This window comes from Patiria miniata, unplaced genomic scaffold (assembly GCF_015706575.1).
Source record: "Patiria miniata isolate m_02_andy unplaced genomic scaffold, ASM1570657v1 HiC_scaffold_23, whole genome shotgun sequence".
Taxonomy (NCBI): Eukaryota; Metazoa; Echinodermata; class Asteroidea; order Valvatida; family Asterinidae; genus Patiria; species Patiria miniata.
In genome coordinates, this window is record NW_024037062.1 from 4,540,873 (window position 1) to 4,563,432 (window position 22,560).

Below are 22,560 nucleotides of genomic sequence, written 5' to 3' on the forward strand. Positions count from 1 at the left end.
CACAGCCAGAGTCAAGTTATCATCCTGAAACCATTTACCTTTAACTAAACATGGGGACCTTGACCTTTGGCCTTTGACCCCAGAACCAGTCCAAACATGCCTGTACCAATGGGAAACACCCTACCAAAGTTAGACAAAAAAATTTCATTTCTTACTCAAGTTATCATCCGGAAACCATTTACCTTTAACTCACCACGGTGACCTTGACCTTTTGAACCCAAAACCAATCCCAACTTGCCTACTCCCCAGGGCAACCCCCTACCAAAGTAAAACACCAAAATCTCATTTCTAACTCAAGTTATCACCCGGAAACTAAGCTGCCCGGACGGACATCCCAGCCAGATGGACTTCCAGGGTACCTCCATTGTTGTCCCATTGTCCCTATTTCCAAAGATTTTGTTGCGGGATACCCTTTTTTCTAAAAAATTTATTGGTGGGGTACCTCGAACAAAGGACAGGTACCCTGCAAGTGGTCCACAGTAAGGGCGGACGGACGGACGTTCTAGCCAGACGGACTTGTGGGGTGATAGCATTGTGTTCCCATTATCCCTTTTTCTAAAGATTCCCTTCTGGGGTGATGTTTTTCCATTGTGTAAAAAGTGGGGTGATGTGTCCTGAAAGGAACATCACCCCACAAGGGTGGTCTGGTCAGAACGGACATACGGCCCGCCGGATGGACACCCTAGGCGATGACAATACCCCTCGAGCCTCTAGGCTGAGGCGTAAAAATGGTATAGCTTGGCTTACCACGGCCTTATTTTATTGATACTTTCAGTTTGAAATGGTTGATTGGCTTGTGGAAAAATCAAAGTTTCCTAATTTTCCTCTGTGCACGTCCGGACAAACATCTTTAACAGCTAGTCGTGAGTGGGTCTTTATATCGATCTGACTGGGCCTGGGCCAATTACGCACAATGAACCATTTCGGAGTTGTACTCGTACTCGGAATACAAGTACTCGTACTCGTACCCAGTAACCTAAGTACTCGGCGGTAGTCGGTACTCCGAAAAAAGTACTCGACTACAACACTGCAGTGAAATGCATAGCTGGAAATTTCACTGACCTCTGCATCAATTTCTGCATCTCTTTTCTTCTGGTCCTTTATCAGATCACTATATCTCTTATTAAGTAGATGGTCCCTCTCCCTGTCAGTTACTGTTGCCAGCTCGGACTGCTGAGCTAATTCCTGTCAAGAAGAAAACACACATTCAATCTAGAGCTATCAACAGGGTGAACAGGTCTGAAATTATCCTGGCATGATAACAATATACATACTTTATGTTTGAATGAAATTTCAAATCCAAATCATGCACACATTCATTTAAGAAATGCTACAATTTCTGTAAAAAAAAAAAAGGAGAAAATCCCTATTTGGTTAAGATTAACATAGTAATAAGTAAAACTAGAAATGTGTTTGTGGATAAACACTGAGCTGTTTCGAATGTTTTAGCAACAACTGCAACGGATGAGTTTCATTCAAGTCGAATGTAGGCCTACATGTACATGTGAATTCTCCTAAAAATATCAGGCGGTATAGAAGTGAATTTGGTGTTATACATGAGCAAAATGTAGATGACGTCATAGGACTAACGATGACGTCATCACAACGTATGTTTAGAAAAAATACAATCTTAGGGTCTTATTCTGTGCCTACATGTACTTTGAAGTCAATCTGATCGTATTATTTGTAATTTTTTTGTAATTAGAAGAAAATGTTAACATTTTAAAAATTAATGAAAAATCAGATAATGACCTCATGATGACGTCACTTCAGATTTTAAATACTATTATCATTACCTACCGGGTACCTACCCACCAAGTTCGATAACGATCGAACATAACCCTTACATGTGTTTAAAACGTCACGTTTGACGACGTCATGATGAAATCACACAATTTTCGAAATTTTTATTAAAAAGAATTTTGAATTTACCACGTTCCGTTGATGAGATATGACTAAAAGGGCAAAAAAATTGAATAACTTATAAAATCACACGATGGCGTCATTGTGACCTCACTGCAATTTTTGTCTATAACACGTCCCGGAATACCTGCATACCGAGTTTGAACCCGATCGGACTTCCAGTTCTGTAGATATAGGGCCTTAAAATATGCACATTTAGGATGACGTCACGTGACACATGATGACGTTATCATGACGTCATGATTAGGCCTGAATCTTCAGATGGTGGTCTAAGTGTGTGCCAGGTTTGAAGTTGATTGGATCGTATTTTATGTAATTGTTGGTAATAAGAAGAAAATATCAAAATTTAAAAAAACTAATAAAAAATCAGATGATGACGTCATGATGACGTCACTTCAGATTTTGAATGCTTTTATCTCAACCTACATGTACCTAACCACCAAGTTTCATAACGATCAGACGTACCCTTACATAATATGTGAATAAAAAAATATCAAGTTTTTGATGACGTCATGATAACGTAACATGTTTCACAAATTTTTGCATCTGTCTAGGACCTAACAAACCTTTTACAAAAAGAATTTCGAATTAAGCACGTTCCGTTGATGAGATATGAGTAAAAAGGTCCATAAATTGAATAATTAATGTAAAATCACATGACAACGCCATCGTGACGTCACTGCAATTTTTGTCTATAACACATCCCACAATAACTGCATACCGAGTTTGAACCCGATCAGACTCCGATTCTGTAGATATACATGTAGGGCCTTAAAATATGCACTTTTAGGATGACGTCACGTGACACGTGATGACGTCACGATGACGTCATGATTCGGCCTGAATCTTCAGATGGTGGTCTAAGTGTGTGGCAGGTTTAAAGTAGATCGGATGTGAAAAAAGTCCCAAAGTCCTGTGTAAAATGAAAATACGTGTTATCCTATGGAAAAAAAAAGTGGGGAAAAAAAGAGAGCTGTTTCGGTGTGTACACCGAAACAGCTAAAAAGAACACTAATGCACATTTTTTGACACCCCAAAACAGAAAGCAATAAACCAATTGTTGACTGCTTTGATATGGGATATAGTGTGTTTACACACTAGAGGGGCGAAAGGTACTCGAGGCGAAGTTGAGGGTGCTATGCGCCCCAAGGGGGTTAAAAAAAAACAACGCCATATCCCACATCACAGCAGTCAACAATTGTTTTGTAACTGTAGGAAGAAATAATTATATCACTGCAGTGAACCATTTTGCTTTCCTGCCTGACATGAGACTAATCGGTTGCAGCTGTTATCAATCACGAGAGGCGCGTAACGCACGCGCAACACAAGGGCAATAATGCAACGCGGTGTATATGAGGTACTTTACACGTAATGCAGAGTATATGAGTTAATTTATATGCAGTACAAACGAAGTAAACAGTAGCTCATGCAATATATTTTTGTATCCCCCTCAAAGCCAACCAATATTATTTAAGTATCCCCAGAAAAAAAAGCCATTAAATATTATTATTATTTACATCAGGCTGACTTGATCCGAAAGAAATAACTGGGGCTTAACAACTAGTTCCACGTAGAACTTTGACAACATACCTGTTAGATTAAGCTTATAAATCCATTGTCTCAAAGTCCATTGGTATATTCTTCTTAGCCAGATACATATGGAGAAAAAACAACTGCCTCTTTTCAAGGTATTTCGGCATCTTTGTTTTTTTCCTCAAAATTTTGTCTAATTCTTCTTCGCTTACCAAAGCGAATCTCATGCCCCTGGAAGCTGCCAGTTTTGTTTACAAACAGTGAATGCTTCTATGTGACTGCTACACTCCACTGACTGGTTGAAAACTGTTCAGTTTCTACGATCTTAATTGAGCAGGAACCAGCAAAATACGTGTCAATACAATAAAATGCCCAGATGTCTATGCAATGATAAAAAAATGTTGCATATAATTATCTGGGTATTTAAGCACATACATGTAATACACTGATTTTTTTTTTTACTACTCGGAGTCCGATAATGATGATAAAATATTGGATGGCTTTGAGGGAGACACAAGAATATATTGCACGAGCTATAATTCGACTTTTGCAATCTTGTCATAGAGAGTGCAATATATTCTTGTATCCCCCAAAAAGCCATCCATTATTATTATTATTATTTTATATCAGGCTGATTTGCTTCGCAAGAAATACATTTCAGGACACTGTCTTCATTTCCCATATTTTGTTGAATTATTCTTCACTTACCAAAACAACTTTTGCGCCGCTTGAAGCTGCCATTGTGGTTGTTGACAACAGTGTGCGTATTCCTTGCTGTGCGCTGCGTGTGCGTCCGCATGCGACGGTACTGTGTGCTACGCTCTGTTGACTGGTTGACAACTGTGAGTTTCTACGCTCTTGATTGTGCGGGAATCAGCAAAAATGCCCGGATGAGGGCAATATCAAAAGTAATATTGTCCAAAATCTGGGTACTTTTACTGACATAATTTTGCTGTCATCTGGGTACTTTTTACAAAAGCATACGATATTCTGATTTATTTTTGCCGCTGGAAGCCCGATATAAATAATAATATCCAATATTGCATAGTCTACAATGAACAGCATGTATCATGCACTATTCTAAGAAGCACATTCCTGCAGCACGTAAATTTATACTCTGTGTACCACAGAGAACATTGCAACTTTATTGTGCATCAAGTTTACTTGATGATAACTTCATTATCCCACTTGTACTCCTGGGGCACAGAAAATGAAGTGCGTCTGTGTTCCATACAGGGTGAGTCAAAAAAAAAAGGAAACCCTAATGGCAGGACCAATTTTTTTAATGACGTTCTACATGTAGTTCTTTCCAAATCTGGGATATGAAAGCCCTGCTGTTTGAAAGGTCACAAATGGTCAAAATGTCCCTCCACTTTCCCTGGTATACTTTTAACAAACCAATGGGTCACTTGACCAATATTGACCCAGTAAAAGCATGGCTCAGAATGCATGTTTTCAATGGAGGGTTAATAAGTTTTCTTTCAGTATAATAATCATTCAAATAGTTACAGAATGTTGAACACAAACACCGCTGTAAAGTTCTGTCCACTAATCACAAAAAAGGAAGTCTTTTTCAGCAAAATGAAAACAATTCACATAGGGATGTATGTGAATTGTTTTCGTTTTGCTAAAAGAACACTTACCTTTTTCGTGATCCATGGACAGAACTTTAAAACGGTGTTTGTGATCAAAATTCCTTACCTTGAAAAGTACATGAGTGATTCGAATAATTCTTGTACTAAAAGAAAGCTTATTAAATGGGCTTTCATATCCTAGATTTTGAAAGTGCTACATGCAGAACTTCATTAAAACAAGATGGTTCTCCAACCATGCGTCTCGCTAGCCCTGGTGGACTCCCTTTCCTCCCTACGTTACGGAGGGAGTCCTGAGTACACATGTGCTCACAACCGAACGAAAACATTTCTGACCAATAATTTCAATATTTTTACCTTGTTGGAGAAGCTAATTTTTACGTTGTAGTATTCTATGTGTCCTTATCTGTTAGTACGCTGGGTTCAGGAATTCCATATGCGATGCTGACTGACGTCAATCAGGAAAATAAACTCGAAAGCATCGTTAAACTTGTACGTGTTTAGTCTCTTTTCATCAGTTTCTCACCGCCGAGTCTATTCTAGGCCAAGTTCGGGCAAGGACCATTAGTCGACTAGTGGTTGATTTGTGACGTACCTTACGCCTGCGCACTAATAGCAAAGTGCGAACGTCTCTAGTCGAACGCTGGTCAAAATGTCATTGCAAAACGTCTAGATCCTGGCTCCCTGCTGTACGTAATGAATGCGCGCGGCTATGGTTACCAGCGAAGCAACCAACCCCGGTAGGTTGGTTCCAAATAGTCGACTAGACAGAGTTCGGGCAAGCGTTAGTCGACCAATGGTTAACTATAGTCCTTGGGCGAACTTGCCCATAGTCGTACATCATGTACGTCTTGTACGGTGCAGCGTGTAGTCTGGTTCCCTAGACCGGACAATTATTCTCGACGCTCATTATCACATCTGGTCCCAACCCCGGTAGGTTGGTTCCAAATAGTCGACTAGACAGAGTTCGGGCAAGCGTTAGTCGACCAATGGTTAACTATAGTCCTTGGGCGAACTTGCCCATAGTCGTACATCATGTACGTCTTGTACGGTGCAGCGTGTAGTCTGGTTCCCTAGACCGGACAATTATTCTCGACGCTCATTATCACATCTGGTCCGGGGGACAGACTATGCTGCATGAATATGCAGTGCGCACGCGCGATTTGCTTAGTAACCACCCTCATACGCACGCGCACTTACTTGAAGGTGCGGTCGCTAATCCAATGACCGAGCGTGTTTTCGCGCCAGTTACCAGAAACACGTTTCGGCTTTGGTCATTGGTTGAGCGTTTTCCTGACATCGGTTGGCTGGAGTGACGTCACGGTTCCAACCAAAACTAAACAAATGAGGGCGCTTAGCGTGCGTGCGCGCACGTACATTTGTACATATCATGTACATTGTACATGACGTACGACTCTGGGAATAAACTGATGAAAAGCGACTACAAACACGTACAAGTTTAACGTTGCTTTGGAGTTTATTTTCCTGATTAACGTCAGTCAGCATCGCATATGGAATTCCTGAACCCAGCGTGCTAACAGATAAGGACACATAGAGTATGTAGGCGTGAAATATTAGCTTCTATAACGAGGTAAAACATAACAAAACTCTGGTAAAAATGTTGTATGGTTTCATGTAGAAAAGTCTTGTCCTGGACGTTAGTCGTATTGCAATGAAGACTTCGTCCAACCTGGGCTAGCGTCTCGCCTGCTTTCGCGACTAATCAGTATGAAGGTTGCCATGTTGCATCTGTGACCCAAGTTTGGTTCCAATTGGACTCCAACGTTTCAAATGTGACCAATTTAAGATTTTCCGCCTATTTTACAACTTGACCTCAGATGACCTTTGACCTTGGTATGTGACCTTTGATTTCATTATCATATGAAGGTTGCCATGTTGCATCTTTGACCCAAGTTTAGTTCCAATTGAACTTCAACTTTGCAATGAGACCAATTTTACGAAACTTTAACCAAAAATACCACATACATGTACATGTACTCTACGTACAGATAAAGTGACTGCATTGCGTCGCGTCAATGCAACAAGTTCGTATCTCCTAAAATGGCATAAATGCAAAACGTGAGTTTTAGAATGTCAAAAGGTCGTATCTTGCTTAAAATAACCCGGATGAACACGCAAAGCTAATGGACCTTGTTGCACGGAGCGTATTTGAGCGAGATACGACTTTGTTGTAGAATCGAGTTAAGACCTTGTTGCACTGACGCGACAATAGTCTCTTTTGCGAGACAAAAATGGTCCTGATATTTGGGTTTCCCTGTTTTTTACTCACCCTGTATAACACATAGCCTGTAGCCTTTGCATATATTGGACACACTACATTATTCCGTGTTCCGTTTATGCTCGTGAGATAACTAAAACAGTTTTTGTATAGTAAGTGTGAGCATAATAACAACGTAATGCAAAACATGTTCAAAATATTCAAGTTTAATACTTACGTCTTCAATGAGGCTTTCAAATTCAATTCCAACATTGTACTCTTTGTATTGTCCACTGAAGTAGTTATTCTTACTGAAATTCAAAATCAAAAGTGAAATAACATGAAAACAATGAAAAGGCAAAAGTAGATGTATTCCACTATACTTTTGAAGAGCAATTTTGGTTGCTGCTAGAATATGAATGTGAGGTTTAAAAGTTTGTCATTTAACGAGATAGCTGAAATCTTTGCAAACTTTCCTACATATTTCAAACAGCATTCTATTGTTTTGTTTTGTTTTAATTTGGACCTATTTAGGTATTTAGGTGATCTGCACTTCAGTCTTTTTCAACAGTAATCACTGCCTGTATTTAAACCTATTTAATTTACAAACTGGAGCGCCTTCGTCATGTTACTACTCGATCATATGCTGTGGAGATAAATTAGACATTTTTAAATGCCCTAGTAACTGTCTAAACTAAATCCTATATTGTGTACAATAAACATTTTCAGCATACCACCTCGCCAAAATCAATATGCCCCTTCTACATGGGACATGTACTGGGACAAGTGGTAGCCTTGCAAAATTTTACTTACAAACAGTATGCACGAGTGTCGCTTGAACAATTTTTCCATTCAACTGTGGATTCTAGACATGGTTGTCACATCATTATTACTACATGTATATTAGTTTTGAAATAATTTAAAACAGTTCAGGAGAAGAAAGGAAAACCATCACATATTTTGCCAAGTATGCAAACATTTTGGAAGATTCACTTATCGCCAGGCCATAACCCCAGGGATTAGCCTTTTCACATATACCCCATTGAACTAATATCCATCTTTGTTATCACAAAGCATGTCATATCACCGTGCTACACTCTGGGAACCTCAAACAATAGAGGGAAACCCTAGGGTTTTTCTTAGCCGTAGTCTGTTTGCCAAATGCGAGTCAGTAGTCCATTTTTTAACGCCGTTCAGAACATTTTCCTTGCAGTGTGGTACACTGAAAGCATTCAAGATAAACAAGTTCCTGCCGCTATGTAGATAATAGTGTGAATGGCAATGGAATGACCGGGAACCAGACTCCAGCACTAGCAACCCCCCCCCCCCCCTCCCATATGGCAATGGGGTAGAGGTAAGTCAGGTAGTGTTTCAAATGTGTCTGAAAAAAAAGATTGCGTTCCCCCTCACTACATGACTGTTTTCCCAGGCTTATGTACAAAAGCCTCAAATCAATTTATTTCCCTGTTGCTTTGAGCAACAGTCAGAAATGCTTGGGAAAGATTAAACTGTACAGCAAAAATAGAATTAAAGTAATGCTCAATTGAACTTCCACTTTTTAAATGAGACCAATTTAACATTTTCAGCTATTTTACAACTTCACCTCAGATGACCCTTGACCTTGGTATCATTATAATATGACGGTTCCCATGTTGCATCTATGATTCAAGCTTGGTTGCAATTGGAGTTCAACTTTTCAAATGAGACCAATTTTACATTTCCAGCCTATTTTACAACTTGAACTCAGATGACCTTTGCCCTGACTATATGTGACCTTAAAAATCAGCATTACTTGGAGGCTTCCACAATACATCTATTTGATGGAAATCAAAGACAAACTTGAGAAATGAGAGTGCATACATGTAATTCCTTGAAACTTTAACCAAAATACCACATACATACAAACATACATACAGACATAGTGATTGTAAGTCTCTTTTCTGAACAAAATAGCACAAACAATAGCATAAACTACTCGAGAGTATTCGAGTAATCAAGTTACTCGCCCAGCGGTAGTTGAATCAAACGAAAAAAATGCACAAATGACAAATGATCTACCTATCGTTAACATTGAAATTTCAGGATATACAATATTTTTTAACTTTAACATCGAATTGTGCCAATTCCTGATTACAATGTAACATTAAAATGAACTGTTTTCATCTTGTAACTAATTTGCATGTTCTGTTTAATGGGCTTAGTGTTTTCTGACAAAATTATTGTGAATAGGATCCCATTCAAATAATGCCTCACATCATTATCGAATACATCCATATCATCACTCAGAAGTAAGATCATTAACATATGGTGTCGGAGTATGATGATTGTCTTTGGCCTTAGCCAAACTAGGACTTTACAAACTTTTTAAAGATTTGATCACTATTGCCAAATAGTGACCAAATGTTTAAAAAAAAAGGTGTTGTACTTGTAGAGTCCTAGGAGTAGACTAGTTCATTTACTCGGACTACTTTGACCTTATTTAAAGGGAATGTACATCATTGGCTTTTGCTGTAATTTTTCAGAAATGAAATATTTGAGGGGTTACTATAATAGATCAAATATTGTTACACTGACATGTTTGAAGTTTTGTGTTCAAAAATGCTGAAAAACCAAGAAAAACACAAATGGTGGAGTAGTCTGGTTCCCTGACTCCACTAAAGATAAAATGGATCAATTTATAGATGCCAGAAAATTGTAAGGTAAGGGAACCAGTCTACCTGGCCTGCACCCGTTCATAAACATGTAACCAATAGCAAACAAAATTTGGACTGAAAAAAATGGTGAATTTAGAGGAGAAGTTGAAAAATAGTTAGGTTTTTCCAACGCTGGTCGGCAGGTCACCGTTGGAAATTTATACAAAAATACCATTTTCTTGAAAATGACTTCACACCAGGTGCCATAATTTTACAGGATGCTTTAGACTGTCATTTACCAACATCCTAGTAAGGTATTTCGTAAAAACTTGGTAGTTCTATTTTTCGATGTTTGCAAATGTTGTATATTCCCTTTAAAGAATTTACCTAGCATGCCTAGGCTACCTACATGTAGGTAAGTAGCTTCCACAGACTAGATTACAGATTCAGGGAAAAACTTTTCAAGATTTTCTTAGCATGCAGTGGTGCATTGCTCACAATACTGAGAAAGTGACTTTTCTTTACGTTATCATAAGATAAGACTCGCTTTGTTACGTAAGTCTTTGTGAAGCGGTTTCTTATAAATGCCAAGTTGCCTATTCAACTTCATTCTCGGTTGAGCAACCTTATCTCCCTGACATACGCATTTGTGCTCCGTGCAATATGAATCCTAACCCTGATAATGCAAATCAATAGATACTTTCGGCCATCAGATCGCTGGCTAACTCGATAGATGGTATAGTAGATTAAGCCTTTAAGAGGCAGCGTACCATTGCCGATAGCCCACCAGACTTTAAAAGCGACCGTAACAAGAACTAGTATCACCACAAAGAAAAGCTCCCCAGCCTAATTGACTCCACCTTGGCATCGTTAGACGCGGGCGACACTAACGCAGCCAAAGAGGCCCTCAAACAAGCCAGCACAGAAATCAAACAGCGGCAGAAGCTGATCAAGTTGGCCGATCATTCCTCCCAAGGCTGGGCCACGGTTAAAGAATACGTCACTGACAATATAGCCGATGACTCAAATGATGAGAAACGACTCAGAACGGCGGAGAAAATGGTGACCAGCAAGAAGGCAGAAGCCGCTAAGAAGTCCAAGACCAAGACTCGCAATGCTGTACGTCCTTACCCTGCTGCGAGTTCTTTTCGTCCCTACAGCGGGTACACCTATCATCAAGATTTCCGGTCCTGTTCCTGTCCTTACTTTAAAGTACACGGTACCTGGTCCCCAGTAGAGCAACAAAAAAGTTCCACTTGGCGCGAACTAGCCGCAGTAAGTCATGTACTTAAGCAGTTGCAAAAAGCAGTGACAGGCAAGAACGTCAAATGGTTTACCGACAATTCCAGTGTCCCAATTATCATTCAGTGTGGCAGCCCCAAACCCGACTTGCATGAACTCGCAAAATCAATATTTCATATGGCCGATGAACTCAATTGTGTTTTGTTACCCGAATGGTTACCTAGAAACAAAAACAAACTTGCCGATGAAATCAATCGATTTCGAGACTTGGACCGGGGATCATTTTGGTTTATAGATAGTCCGTGGGGTCCTCGCACTATTGACCGTTTCGCATCACCTCATAACGCTAAATTGATGCGGTTTAACTGCAGGTTTTGGTGTAAAGGCATGGCTGGAGTCAATGCATTTCTCAGAATTGGTTGGGCGAAAATAATTATTTTTGTCCTCCAGTATCCTTGATTATACAGGTATTCAAAAGAATTCTCTCTGACAAGCGCTGGGCGTACAGAGGGAGCTACACCGGCACTTTAGTCGTACCACACTGGCCCACGTCTTCCTTTTGGCCAATCATTTGCCCAGATGGCATACATTTCCATAGTAGGGTGGTCGATTGGAGATGGATGAATATTTCATTCAGTCCGTCTTCCTTGGGCACAAGTTCAGTGTTTTGCCAAACCCCATCATTCGCCTCTATAGTAATTCGTTTTGACCCTTCATTAGGTCCACACACAGGCACTTGCCCTCAGCGCGACTTTCGCCTGTGAGTACTGTTTTTTTATTAAAGCGGACTTCGTTCCGCAATTTTGTTCACGCGGCCATTCCTGGTCGATGCCAATTTGCGAGCATCAAGTGTAAAAGTATGGTTTATCATTGTTGGTACAGTTCTACTCAATACTGTGACCCGTTTAGTGGTCTGATTGCATTGTGTGTAGTATATTACATTTTTGTATTGTTTTGATATCCCATAGGGTTTCTCCTTTCCCCCTTGTTTGGCGTTCTCAGCGAGGTAGGCGGCACTTCCTACCAATAGTACTCCAAAATTGTGTACTTGTGTTCTTATTACTCTTCACATGATGAAGATATAGTAAAGAAAAGAATGAAGAAAGAAAGTGACTTTTCTTTACGTTATCGAAAGACAGGTGCAGCTCGCAAATTCCATGCGCGCTTTATTACGTAACTCTTTGTGAAGCTGTTTCTTATAAATGCCAAGTTGCCTATTCAACTTCATTCTCGGTTCACCAACCTTATCTCGCTCTCCCCAACCCTCCCGCCTGCTTTGGCATCAGTACACAGTGTCATTTGGAGCAAGGGTGAGCGACCTTTGTCTAACACTCGGGTCGCGCCCACGGTTCCTCCCACGTTGGGGGTTTTACGTGGCCACTGTCGGTGTTGGGCGCCGAACTGACGCTGCTTCTACTTTGACCTTTGTGTCAAGTCTAAGGGGCTCTTAGCGCCTGGTAATGGTTTTCAATTGAACAATTGTCAATCTGGATTTTCCAGTTTTTCCAGCTGTTTGTGCTGTTTTTATTCTTGTTGTTATTTCAGATATTTGGAACAGAATTTCTCAGGGTATTGACGACCCGGAAATGCAACTATTGGCCAGACATCCTATACCTTCCCTACTCCTCTCGGCGAAAGCCCCATCCACCACCAAAGTCTACAGTTCAGCCTGGTAACGTTGGGAAGCCTGGGCGTCATCCAAGACCGGAGTTACCGTCTTCCCAGTTCGACCCATCGATCTCTGCTTGTACTTCACATCGCTGCTCCCAAGCAAGCACAAGTCTACTGCCGATTCCACGGCAGCCGCTGTCAAATGGGCCCACAGTCTAGCCGGTCTTCCCTTGCCCACCGACGACCCTCTCGTTCAGATGACACTTCAAGGTTACAAACGTTCTCTGGCTTCAACCCCAAATCGGCAAGAAGCTGTTTCACCAGCCGTCATGACACAACTATTCCATGCACATGGACACTTGTCTGCTACTCTTGCTGACCTGCGGGTGCTGTTTATTTGTTTCATCTGCTACGCTGGATTTCTTCGTTTCAGCGATCTCAATAATGTCCGGCATGTAGACTGTAAAATTACCAACAATCGGTTAGTCATTCATCTCAACCAATCTAAAACTGACCAATTCCGCCAAGGAGCAGACATACTCATCGGCAGAACTTTAACTCCTACACGCCCAGTCAAAATTGCTGAGAGGTATTTCTCTGCCATAGGTGACCCGGTAGATTCATCACTACCAGTTGTACGTCAAATTACAAGATCAGCCAAGGGCATGGTAGCCACCGTTCACGGCTTAAGCTACACCAGGACCCGCGAAATTGTTTTACAAGCACTTCGCCCCTTTGCTCCTGATATCAGCAAATTCAGACTCCATAGTTTCAGATCTGGAGGCGCTTCAGCAGCTTCGAACGCTTTGGTGCCATATCATCTAATATCCAAACACGTCAGATGGTCCTCCCAAAAAGCAAGGAATGCATACATTAAGGAAAATGCGAACACTAGCTGGGCTGCTTACGTCCTTTTCCTTGGCACACGACGATACATCATCTCAATGAAGGTCAGTCATTGTGGAAACGATGAAAAGATATGATTCTAGGACTGTGATAGATTTCCAATTTTGTTAGAAAATTAGGGCTGTTCCTTTTCAAATAATTTAGTATTTGATACTCGAAACTGCATTTGACCGAATATTCGAAACTTGCCAATCATGGGCTTTAACCTGCTCAAAGGATGGGAACAATGAACTGCCGATGACCCCCCCCCCCCCAAAAAAATGCCATTGACAAAAGTGGCATCTGGTAGTGCAGTATTACCGTATACATGTAGTCACGTTTTTTTTGTTTATTTAATTGAACAGTAAAGATGAACTCAGTACGGATTTCACTTTTTGGGGGGTGAGTATAAATGTACTAGTTGTAGGCGAGGTTTGGGTTATTTATTTGAATCATCGGAAAGAGAGGTGGAGACAGTGATGATTTCTTGTTTGCAGGGAACACAACGGGTGGTGTCAACCAATGTGACTCTCCGACCCTTATACCACCATGGAACATGCATGAAGGACTTATTATTTTGATGACATAATAGCTCTCTTCTAAAAGCAAAAGGCACATGTAGTACCTTTGTTACGGTATACCAAGGAATTAGTGCGGCAATTATATTGTTTTATTTTTTTCACGAATACTTGAACCGGGCAAAATGCTATTCGAATATTCGGTTGCTGATTGAATATTCAAATATTTGATATATTTGGGACAGCCCTATAGAAAATACTTTGACAATATTCTTGACTCTTCTCAGACTTTGGACACAACCACTGAAGTGGCGTCTGGATACTACATTCTTTCCAAGAAAAATGCTCCAGAGCCACAAATCAGAAAAGATGATGAAAAATTATGCAATTAAAATGTAGGATTTGATTTAAAATGATAAAGGAAGACAAATTCGGTAATCATGTAATTTAAGAAAAAAAGGACACCTCCTTTTTTTACTTGTACCATTCCAAAATGACTTTTACAAATGACTGTCAAATTTCCCAAAACGACTTTTGCAAGCAGTCTTTTTATTTAGATTAACTGTAGGTTTTTGTGATTTTGTAAAATGAAACTTAATCTTAAATTACAGACTTGCGAGTCACAGCAACTCAGGCGCTGTCATTATTTTACCACATAATTTTCCTCAACAACCCTGCCCTCTTTCTACAAACTTACGCCTGCTGATATTCAATATGGTATTTTAATTAAGTATAAAAATACAAAGTTTCTTTTCATGCTGGTCACTATTTAGGCAGGGCCTAAGTTCAAAAACATAAAAGTGTCTTTTCGTTCTCTAATATGGAAGAGGTTCCTAAACTATACGTACATGTATCCCTAGAACTATGGTGCTCCAAGCTCCCTTTCTGTACCGAGTAACATGGAGAAGTTACACGAACATGTGAAGCTCTGGCCGGCTAGCTACGGTTTGAAACGACGCACACGTCTATGGAATAGGCTGCTGTACGCGTAAGTTCAGCGATTGTGTGATTCGTAGCCATATCCCTGCGTGCCTAGGTTTACCGGTTATGGCCATAGCATCGGTTTCAGGTCAACTTGGTCCGTGACCAACTCGGTTCGAGTCAACTCAGTCCATGACCGACTCGGTCCGTAACCAACTCGTTCCCTATGGGAAAATATATGCAAAAAGATTGCATTTTCTTGTAAACAAGGCGATCTCATCCTGAGAGTTATAATTAGGTGGCTCACATGCACAATGGCCACCTGCTATTAAAGCTTATTTTTGTTTCTGTTTCTTACGCGGATGTCTCGGCTACTAGTAGCCGGCTTAGCCCGCATGCACGGATTTCGGATTTAATTAGCATTAGGCCTCTTAACTCGTAAATAATAATTTTATGTAAAAATAGCACACTCCACTAATATACATCATTCTGAATCACGGACTGTGAAGCCGGCTGTGTGGCCAGACATAGCTCAAACGATTTCACCAGCACCGTGGAAGGACCGTCACGCATTGACCGGCCGGCGCTGGGCGACGGTCACGTTGACCGGCCAGCACTTGGCGTACAGAGGGAGCTACAGACCTGCAGAGGCCACGGGAGAAATCCTGCTTCCTATTTCGGACAGCAATCTTTTTCTTATTTAAATAAAGCCATTCCCATTAAATTAAAAACAAAAACAGAACATAAGGCTTTTCCGCATTATGCTTTTTTTTTTATCAATAACATGTCACACTCTATGCATGTACGTTGTTTCAAATTATACGGTACAAGAATGTTTTAATTTAGCATGTAGCGTCTGTAAGATATATCATCAAAAAGAAATAAATCCATATTAAAGCAGACGTATCGGCCTCCCTTCATACGCAATTTTGAACCATTCGGACTGATAGTTTTCTCAATATGAAAAATGCACCGTTATGATGACGTCACATGCCTTACGATGACGTCATCTTGATAACACTTGTCAATGCACATTTTTGCATTGTGGTCTTGGTTTGTACCAAGCTTGAAGTCAATCCAATGAAAGGAAGTGTTAAATTTTTGAAGGGGAATGAAATTGTAAATAGTAAAAAAATCATACAAAGTCATGCGATGACGTCATGGTGACATCATTTCAGATTTTTTGCATTCTAGTACCATTATCTAGCTATCTAACAAGTTTCATGACGATCGGATTTTTCCTTATATGTGTTTGTAAAAATCACATTTTTGATGACGTCATGATGGCATCACACATTTTTCAAAATTTTGTACATGTATATACGTGATACCTAACAAACATAATACAAAAAGAATTTTGAATTTTGCATCTTGCGTTCGTGAGATATGGCTTAAAGGTCCAAAAATTCAAAAAATCATATAAAATTGAACGATGACGTCATCATGACGTCACCTCAGTTTTACCTATAACACATCCCGGTCTACCTACATACCGAGTTACAACCCAATCGAACTTATAGTTCTGTAGATGTAGGACTTCAAAATATGCACGTTTATGATGACGTCACGTGACCCAGGATTACTTCATCATGACGTCACACTTCGGGGCACATCTCTGCTATAAGGACTATGACTATGCTTACTTTGAATGATGTATGACAAACATTAATGGCAAAAGTGGCACTGAGAATAAAACGTGTACAAAGTCTATGTGATTTAGGCGACAAAAAGAAGAAGAAGAAAGAAGTAGAGATCTATGTCTGTTTGCAACAGAACATAGGGCTTTTCCGCATTATGATTTTTTTTTATCAATAATACGTCTCTGACTATGCATGAACATAAAGTCTGTCAAAGTTAGCCGAAAATCGGCTAAAACGGTCACTGTGGTCAGGATTTGACCTCAGCAACACGTGCCCTGCGGGCTGACTGACATACGATGTATGTGCGTATGTACAACGTACAGTGCATGTACATGTACATTGTGGACGTCTTGTGCATGTTTTGTCAAAGTTAGCCGAAAATCGGCTAAAACGGTCACTGTGGTCAGGATTTGACCTCAGCAACACGTGCGCTAGCGCTGCAGGCTGACTGACATACGATGTATGTGCGTATGTACAACGTACAGTGCATGTACATGTACATTGTGGACGTCCTGTGCATGTTTTAAAGCAGAGGTATATTGTCAACCTGAAGATTTAAGCATGCGCAGGCCAAGTTCGAGTTCGCTTATTGCCTCGAAACTTTGAAATGTTTTAGACCTACCCTTAAATCGACAATTAAAGTAAAAACAAATATAAAAACTGCCATGGTTGATTTTTCAGGAATTTTCACAGGAAAAAGTGTCTTTTCATTATAACTTCCGGTCTGATGAGGTTATACGCCTAAAACTTCTCACACGTCTTAAGGGGGTCAAGGTCATCCTATACACCAATATTTAAGCGATTCTGACAAACTTCGCCACAGACATCTATTCAAAACACATTTTTGAAAAGTTTCAACCTGTCGCTAGAGGGCGCTCGAAGATTGCATGACGTCATCGGTAAATGATTTGAAGAATACTATTGGCCAAGAGACTAACACCGTTAAAAGCAAGTTCATATCTATTACCACTTTTAAATGATAAGATACTTCCGGTTTTGGCCTTTTTCGCCCGGAAGCAAGGGTCACGTGATTTCACGCACACTGAATGAAATAAAGACCTCAACCTACTCTACCAATTGCCGGCAACAGAATGCTGCGGACGCGTACGGTTGATTTCTTATGCATTTTTAAATATTAAAAGTGTCACAATTTAATTGCCTATAAATAAACACCGGATGACGTCATTATGACGTCATCATTACACAATGTTGTTTGAATTAAAGGGTCATTGCTTGGACAAAGAGTGGTGTAAATGAATTACTGACAAAGAGTCGAAAATGCCCTTTGAAAAGTGACAATTTTTTTTAAATTTCTGTGTACAAAGTCTATGGGAAAAATTAAATATTCAAAAATCTATAATAAATTAGTTGATGACGTCACCATGACGTCAATCTTCGGGACACATCTTTGCTATAGGGACTATGCTTATGCAAACTTTCAATGATGTATGACAAAGATTAATGCCAAAAGTGGCGTGTAGAAAAAACGTGCACAAAGTCTATGGGGTTTTGGCGACAAAAAGAAGAAGGAAAACTAGAGATCTATGTCTGTTTGCAACAGAACATAGGGCTTTTCCGCATTATGATTTTTTTTATCAATAATACGTCTCTGACTATGCATGAACTTAAAGTCTGTCAAAGTTAGCCGAAAATCGGCTAAAACGGTCACTGTGGTCAGGATTTGACCTGAGCAACACGTGCCCTGCGGGCTGACTGACATAAGTTGTATGTGCGTATGTACAACGTACGTACATGTACATGTACATTTTGACGTCCTGTGCATGTTATGTCTAAGTTAGCCGAAAATCGGCTAAAACGGTCACTATGGTCAGGATTTGACCTCAGCAACACGTGTGCTAGCGCTGCGGGCTGACTGACATACGATGTATGTGCGTATGTACAACGTACGTGCATGTACATGTACATTGTGGACGTCCTGTGCATGTTTTAAAGCAGAGGTATATTGTCAACTTGAAGTTTTAAGCGTTCGCATGCCATGTTCGAGTTCGCTTATTGCCTCGAAGCTTTGAAATGTTTTAGACCTACCCTTAAATCGACAATTAAAGTAAAAACTAATATAAAAACTGCCATGGTTGATTTTTCAGGAATTTTCAAAGGAAAAAAGATCTTTTCATTATAACTTCCGGTCTGATGACGTCATACGCCTAAAACTTCTCACACGTCTTAAGGGGATCAAGGTCATCCTATACACCAATATTTAGGCGATTCTGACAAACTTCGCCACAGACATCTATTCAAAACACATTTTTGCAAATTTTCAACCTGTCGCTAGAGGGCGCTCGAAGATTGCATGACGTCATTGGTAAATGATTTGAAGAATACTATTGGCCAAGAGACTAACACCGTTAAAAGCAAGTTCATATCTATTACCACTTTTAAATGATAAGCCACTTCCGGTTTTGGCCTTTTTCGACCGGAAGCAAGGGTCACGTGATTCCACGCACACTGAATGAAATAAAGACCTTAACCTACTCTACCACTTGCCGGCAACAGAATGCTGCGGACGCGTATGGTTGATTTCTTATGCATTTTTAAATATTAAAAGTGTCACAATTTAATTGCCTATCAATCAACACAGGATGACGTCATCATGACGTCATCATTCCACAATGTTGTTTGAATTAGGGTCTTTGCTTGGACAAAGAGTGGTGTAAATGAATTACTGGCAAAGAGTCAAAAATGCCCTTTGAAAAGCGACAATTTTTTTTTAATTTCTGTGTACAAAGTCTATGGGAAAAATTTAATATTCAAAAATCTATAATAAATTAGTCGATGACGTCACCATGACGTCAATCTTCGGGACACATCTTTGCTATAGGGACTATGCTTATGCAAACTTTGAATGATGTCTGACAAAGATTAATGCCAAAAGTGGCACTGAGAAAAAACGTGCACAAAGTCTATGGGGTTTTGGCGACAAAAAGAAGAAGGAAACTAGAGGTCTATGTCTGTTTGCAACAGAACATAGGGCTTTTCCGCATTATGATTTTTTTTAATCAATAATATGCCCTGAATATGCATGAACATAACATCTGTCAAAGTTAGCCGAAAATCGGCTAAAACGGTCACTGTGGACAGGATTTGACCTCGGCAATACGATGTATGTGTGTGTGTACAAGGTCTTTGCTTGGACAAAGAGTGATCTAAATAAATTACTAGCAAAGAGCCGAAAACGCACTTTGAAAATTGACAAATATTTTTAAATTTTTTGATGGCGTCATCCTGACGTCACTTCGAACTTTGCATACTAGTATGATTAACTACCTACCCACCAAGTTTCATGACAATCGGACCTTTCCTTATATGAGTTTTGAAAAATCGCATTTTGATGACGTCATGATGACGTCACACATTTTTCAAGTTTTGTGCGAATAGCTATTACATAACAGACCAAATGCAAAAAAGAATTTTGCATTTTGCTTGTTGCGTTCAGGAGATATGGCTAAAAGGTCCAAAAAAATAAATATTCATATAAAATCTCAGGATGACGTCATCATGACGTCACCTCATTTTTAATCTATACCACATCCTGGTATAGCCACATACCAAGTTTCAACCCAATCGGACTTACATTTCTGTAGATATAAGACTTCACAATATGTACATAAATTTTCAAAAATCAATAAAAAAAATTAGGTGATGACGTCATCGTGACGTCATAGTCTTGGCATATTTTTTGTATGAGGGTCTACCTTGGCTTTAACTTTGATGACGATTCCAGATCGCCAAGTTATAACAATGGTGGCTTGAAAACGTGTACAAAGTCAATGGGTTAAAAATCCCACAGCAGAAAAACTGCACCTTTAAATACGTGATTTGCCTTCAAACTGAAACATTTTTATAAAATATTACTTGATATTCTGACTCTTGGGAATATTTTCAATCAAATGGCAAACGTAAAATGATACGATTTCTTTTTCCTTCTCATAGTTATTCTCAGCCGAAGTTCAGAACTACTCAGTAAGATATATCAGTGTTGTATAGGAAAAGACTTGTGGAGAAAGCTGTGTACAAATTCTATGAGAAAAATTAATTATTCATGAATCCATAATAAATCACTTGATGATGACGTCATCATGATGTCAAAGTCTTGGCATAATTTTTGTATAAGGGTCTTCCTTGGCTGTAACTTTGATGACGATTCCAGATCGCCAAGTTATGAAAATGGTGGCTTGAAAACGTGTACAAAGTCAATAGGTTAAAAATCCCACAGCAGAAAAACTGCACCTTCAAATGCGTGATTTTCCTTTAAACTGAAACATTTTTATGAAATATTACTTGCTATTCTAACTCTTAGGAATATTTTCAATCAAATGACAGGCGTGAAAAAATACGATTTCTTTTTTCTTCTCATAGTAATTCTCAGCCGAAGTTCAGAACTACTCAGTAAGATATATCAGTGTTGTATAGGGAAAGACTTGTGGAGAAAGCTGTGTACAAAGTCTATGAGAAAAATTAATTATTCATAAAGCCATAATAAATCACTTGATGACGTCACCATGACGTCACTCTTCGGGACACATCTTGGCTATAGGGACTATGCTTATACCAACTTTCAATGATGTCTGACAAAGATTAATGCCAAGAGTGCTATAATACGTCCCTGTCTATGCGCATGCATGAACATAAAATCTGTCAAAGTTTGCCGAAAATCGGCTAAAACGGTCACTGTGGACAGGATTTGACCTCAGCAACACGTGCGCTGCAGGCTGACTGACATACGATGTATGTGCCTATGTACAACGTACGTGCATGTACATGTACATTGTGGACGTCCTGTCCTGTGCATGTTTTGAAGCAGAGGTATTGTCAACGTGAAGTTTTAAGCGTGCGTAGGGTATGTTCGAGTTCGCTTATCGCCTCGAAACTTTGAAATGTTTTAGACCTACCCTTCAATCGACAATTAAAGTAAAAACAAATATAAAAACTGCCATGGTTGATTTTTCAGGAATTTTCAAACGAAAAAGGGTCTTTTTATTATAACTTCCGGTCTGAAGACGTCATTCGCCTAAAACTTCGCACACGTCTTAAGTGGGTCAAGGTCATCATATACACCAATATTTAGGCGATTCCGACAAACTTCGCCACAGACATCTATTCAAAATACATTTTTGCTAATTTTCAACCTGTCGCTAGAGGGCGCTCGAAGATTGCATGATGTCATCAGTAAATGATTTGAAGAATACTATCGGCCAAGAGACTAACACCGTTAAAAGCAAGTTCATTTCTATTACCACTTTCAAATAATAAGCCACTTCCGGTTTTGGCCTTTTTGACCGGAAGCAAGGGTCACGTGATTTCACGCACACTGAATGAAATAAAGACCTCAACCTATTCTACCACTTGCCGGCAACAGAATGCTGCGGACGCGTATGGTTGATTTCTTATGCATTTTTAAATATTAAAAGTGTCACAATTTAATTGCCTAGCAATCAACATGAGATGACGTCATCATGACGTCATCATTCCACAATGTTGTTTGAATTAGGGTCTTTGCCTAGACAAAGAGTGGTGTAAATGAATTACTGGCAAAGAGTCAAAAATGCCCTTTGAAAAGCGACAATTTTTTTAAATTTCTGTGTACAAAGTCTATGGGAAAAATTTAATATTCAAAAATCTATAATAAATTAGTCGATGACGTCACCATGACGTCAATCTTCGGGACACATCTTTGCTATAGGGACTATGCTTATGCAAACTTTGAATGATGTCTGACAAAGATTAATGCCAAAAGTGGCACTGAGAAAAAACGTGCACAAAGTCTATGGGGTTTTGGCGACAAAAAGAAGAAGGAAAAAACTAGAGATCTATGTCTGTTTGCAA

At 39.6% G+C, this 22,560-nt stretch overlaps 2 protein-coding genes across 2 annotated transcripts in view; one reads left to right on the forward strand and one right to left on the reverse strand.

Annotated features, from left to right (window-relative positions):
• The window catches only part of LOC119731405, a 49,279-nt gene extending 41,386 nt beyond the window's left edge, over positions 1–7,893 (reverse strand). The window contains exons 1-3 of the mRNA XM_038204576.1: positions 7,877–7,893; positions 7,505–7,577; positions 1,063–1,185 (exon numbers count right to left, since the gene is read on the reverse strand). Coding sequence (XP_038060504.1) covers positions 1,063–1,185; positions 7,505–7,577; positions 7,877–7,893 — 213 coding nt within the window. The remainder of the gene's footprint in view (positions 1–1,062; positions 1,186–7,504; positions 7,578–7,876) is intronic.
• Positions 7,894–8,031: 138 nt separating this feature from the next.
• On the forward strand, positions 8,032–12,817 carry LOC119731407. Its single transcript, XM_038204578.1, has 4 exons — positions 8,032–8,040; positions 10,719–11,174; positions 11,609–11,738; positions 12,687–12,817. The coding sequence occupies exons 1-4, from the start codon at positions 8,032–8,034 to the stop codon at positions 12,815–12,817; spliced, it is 726 nt and encodes a 241-aa protein (XP_038060506.1).
• Positions 12,818–22,560: the final 9,743 nt, after the last annotated feature.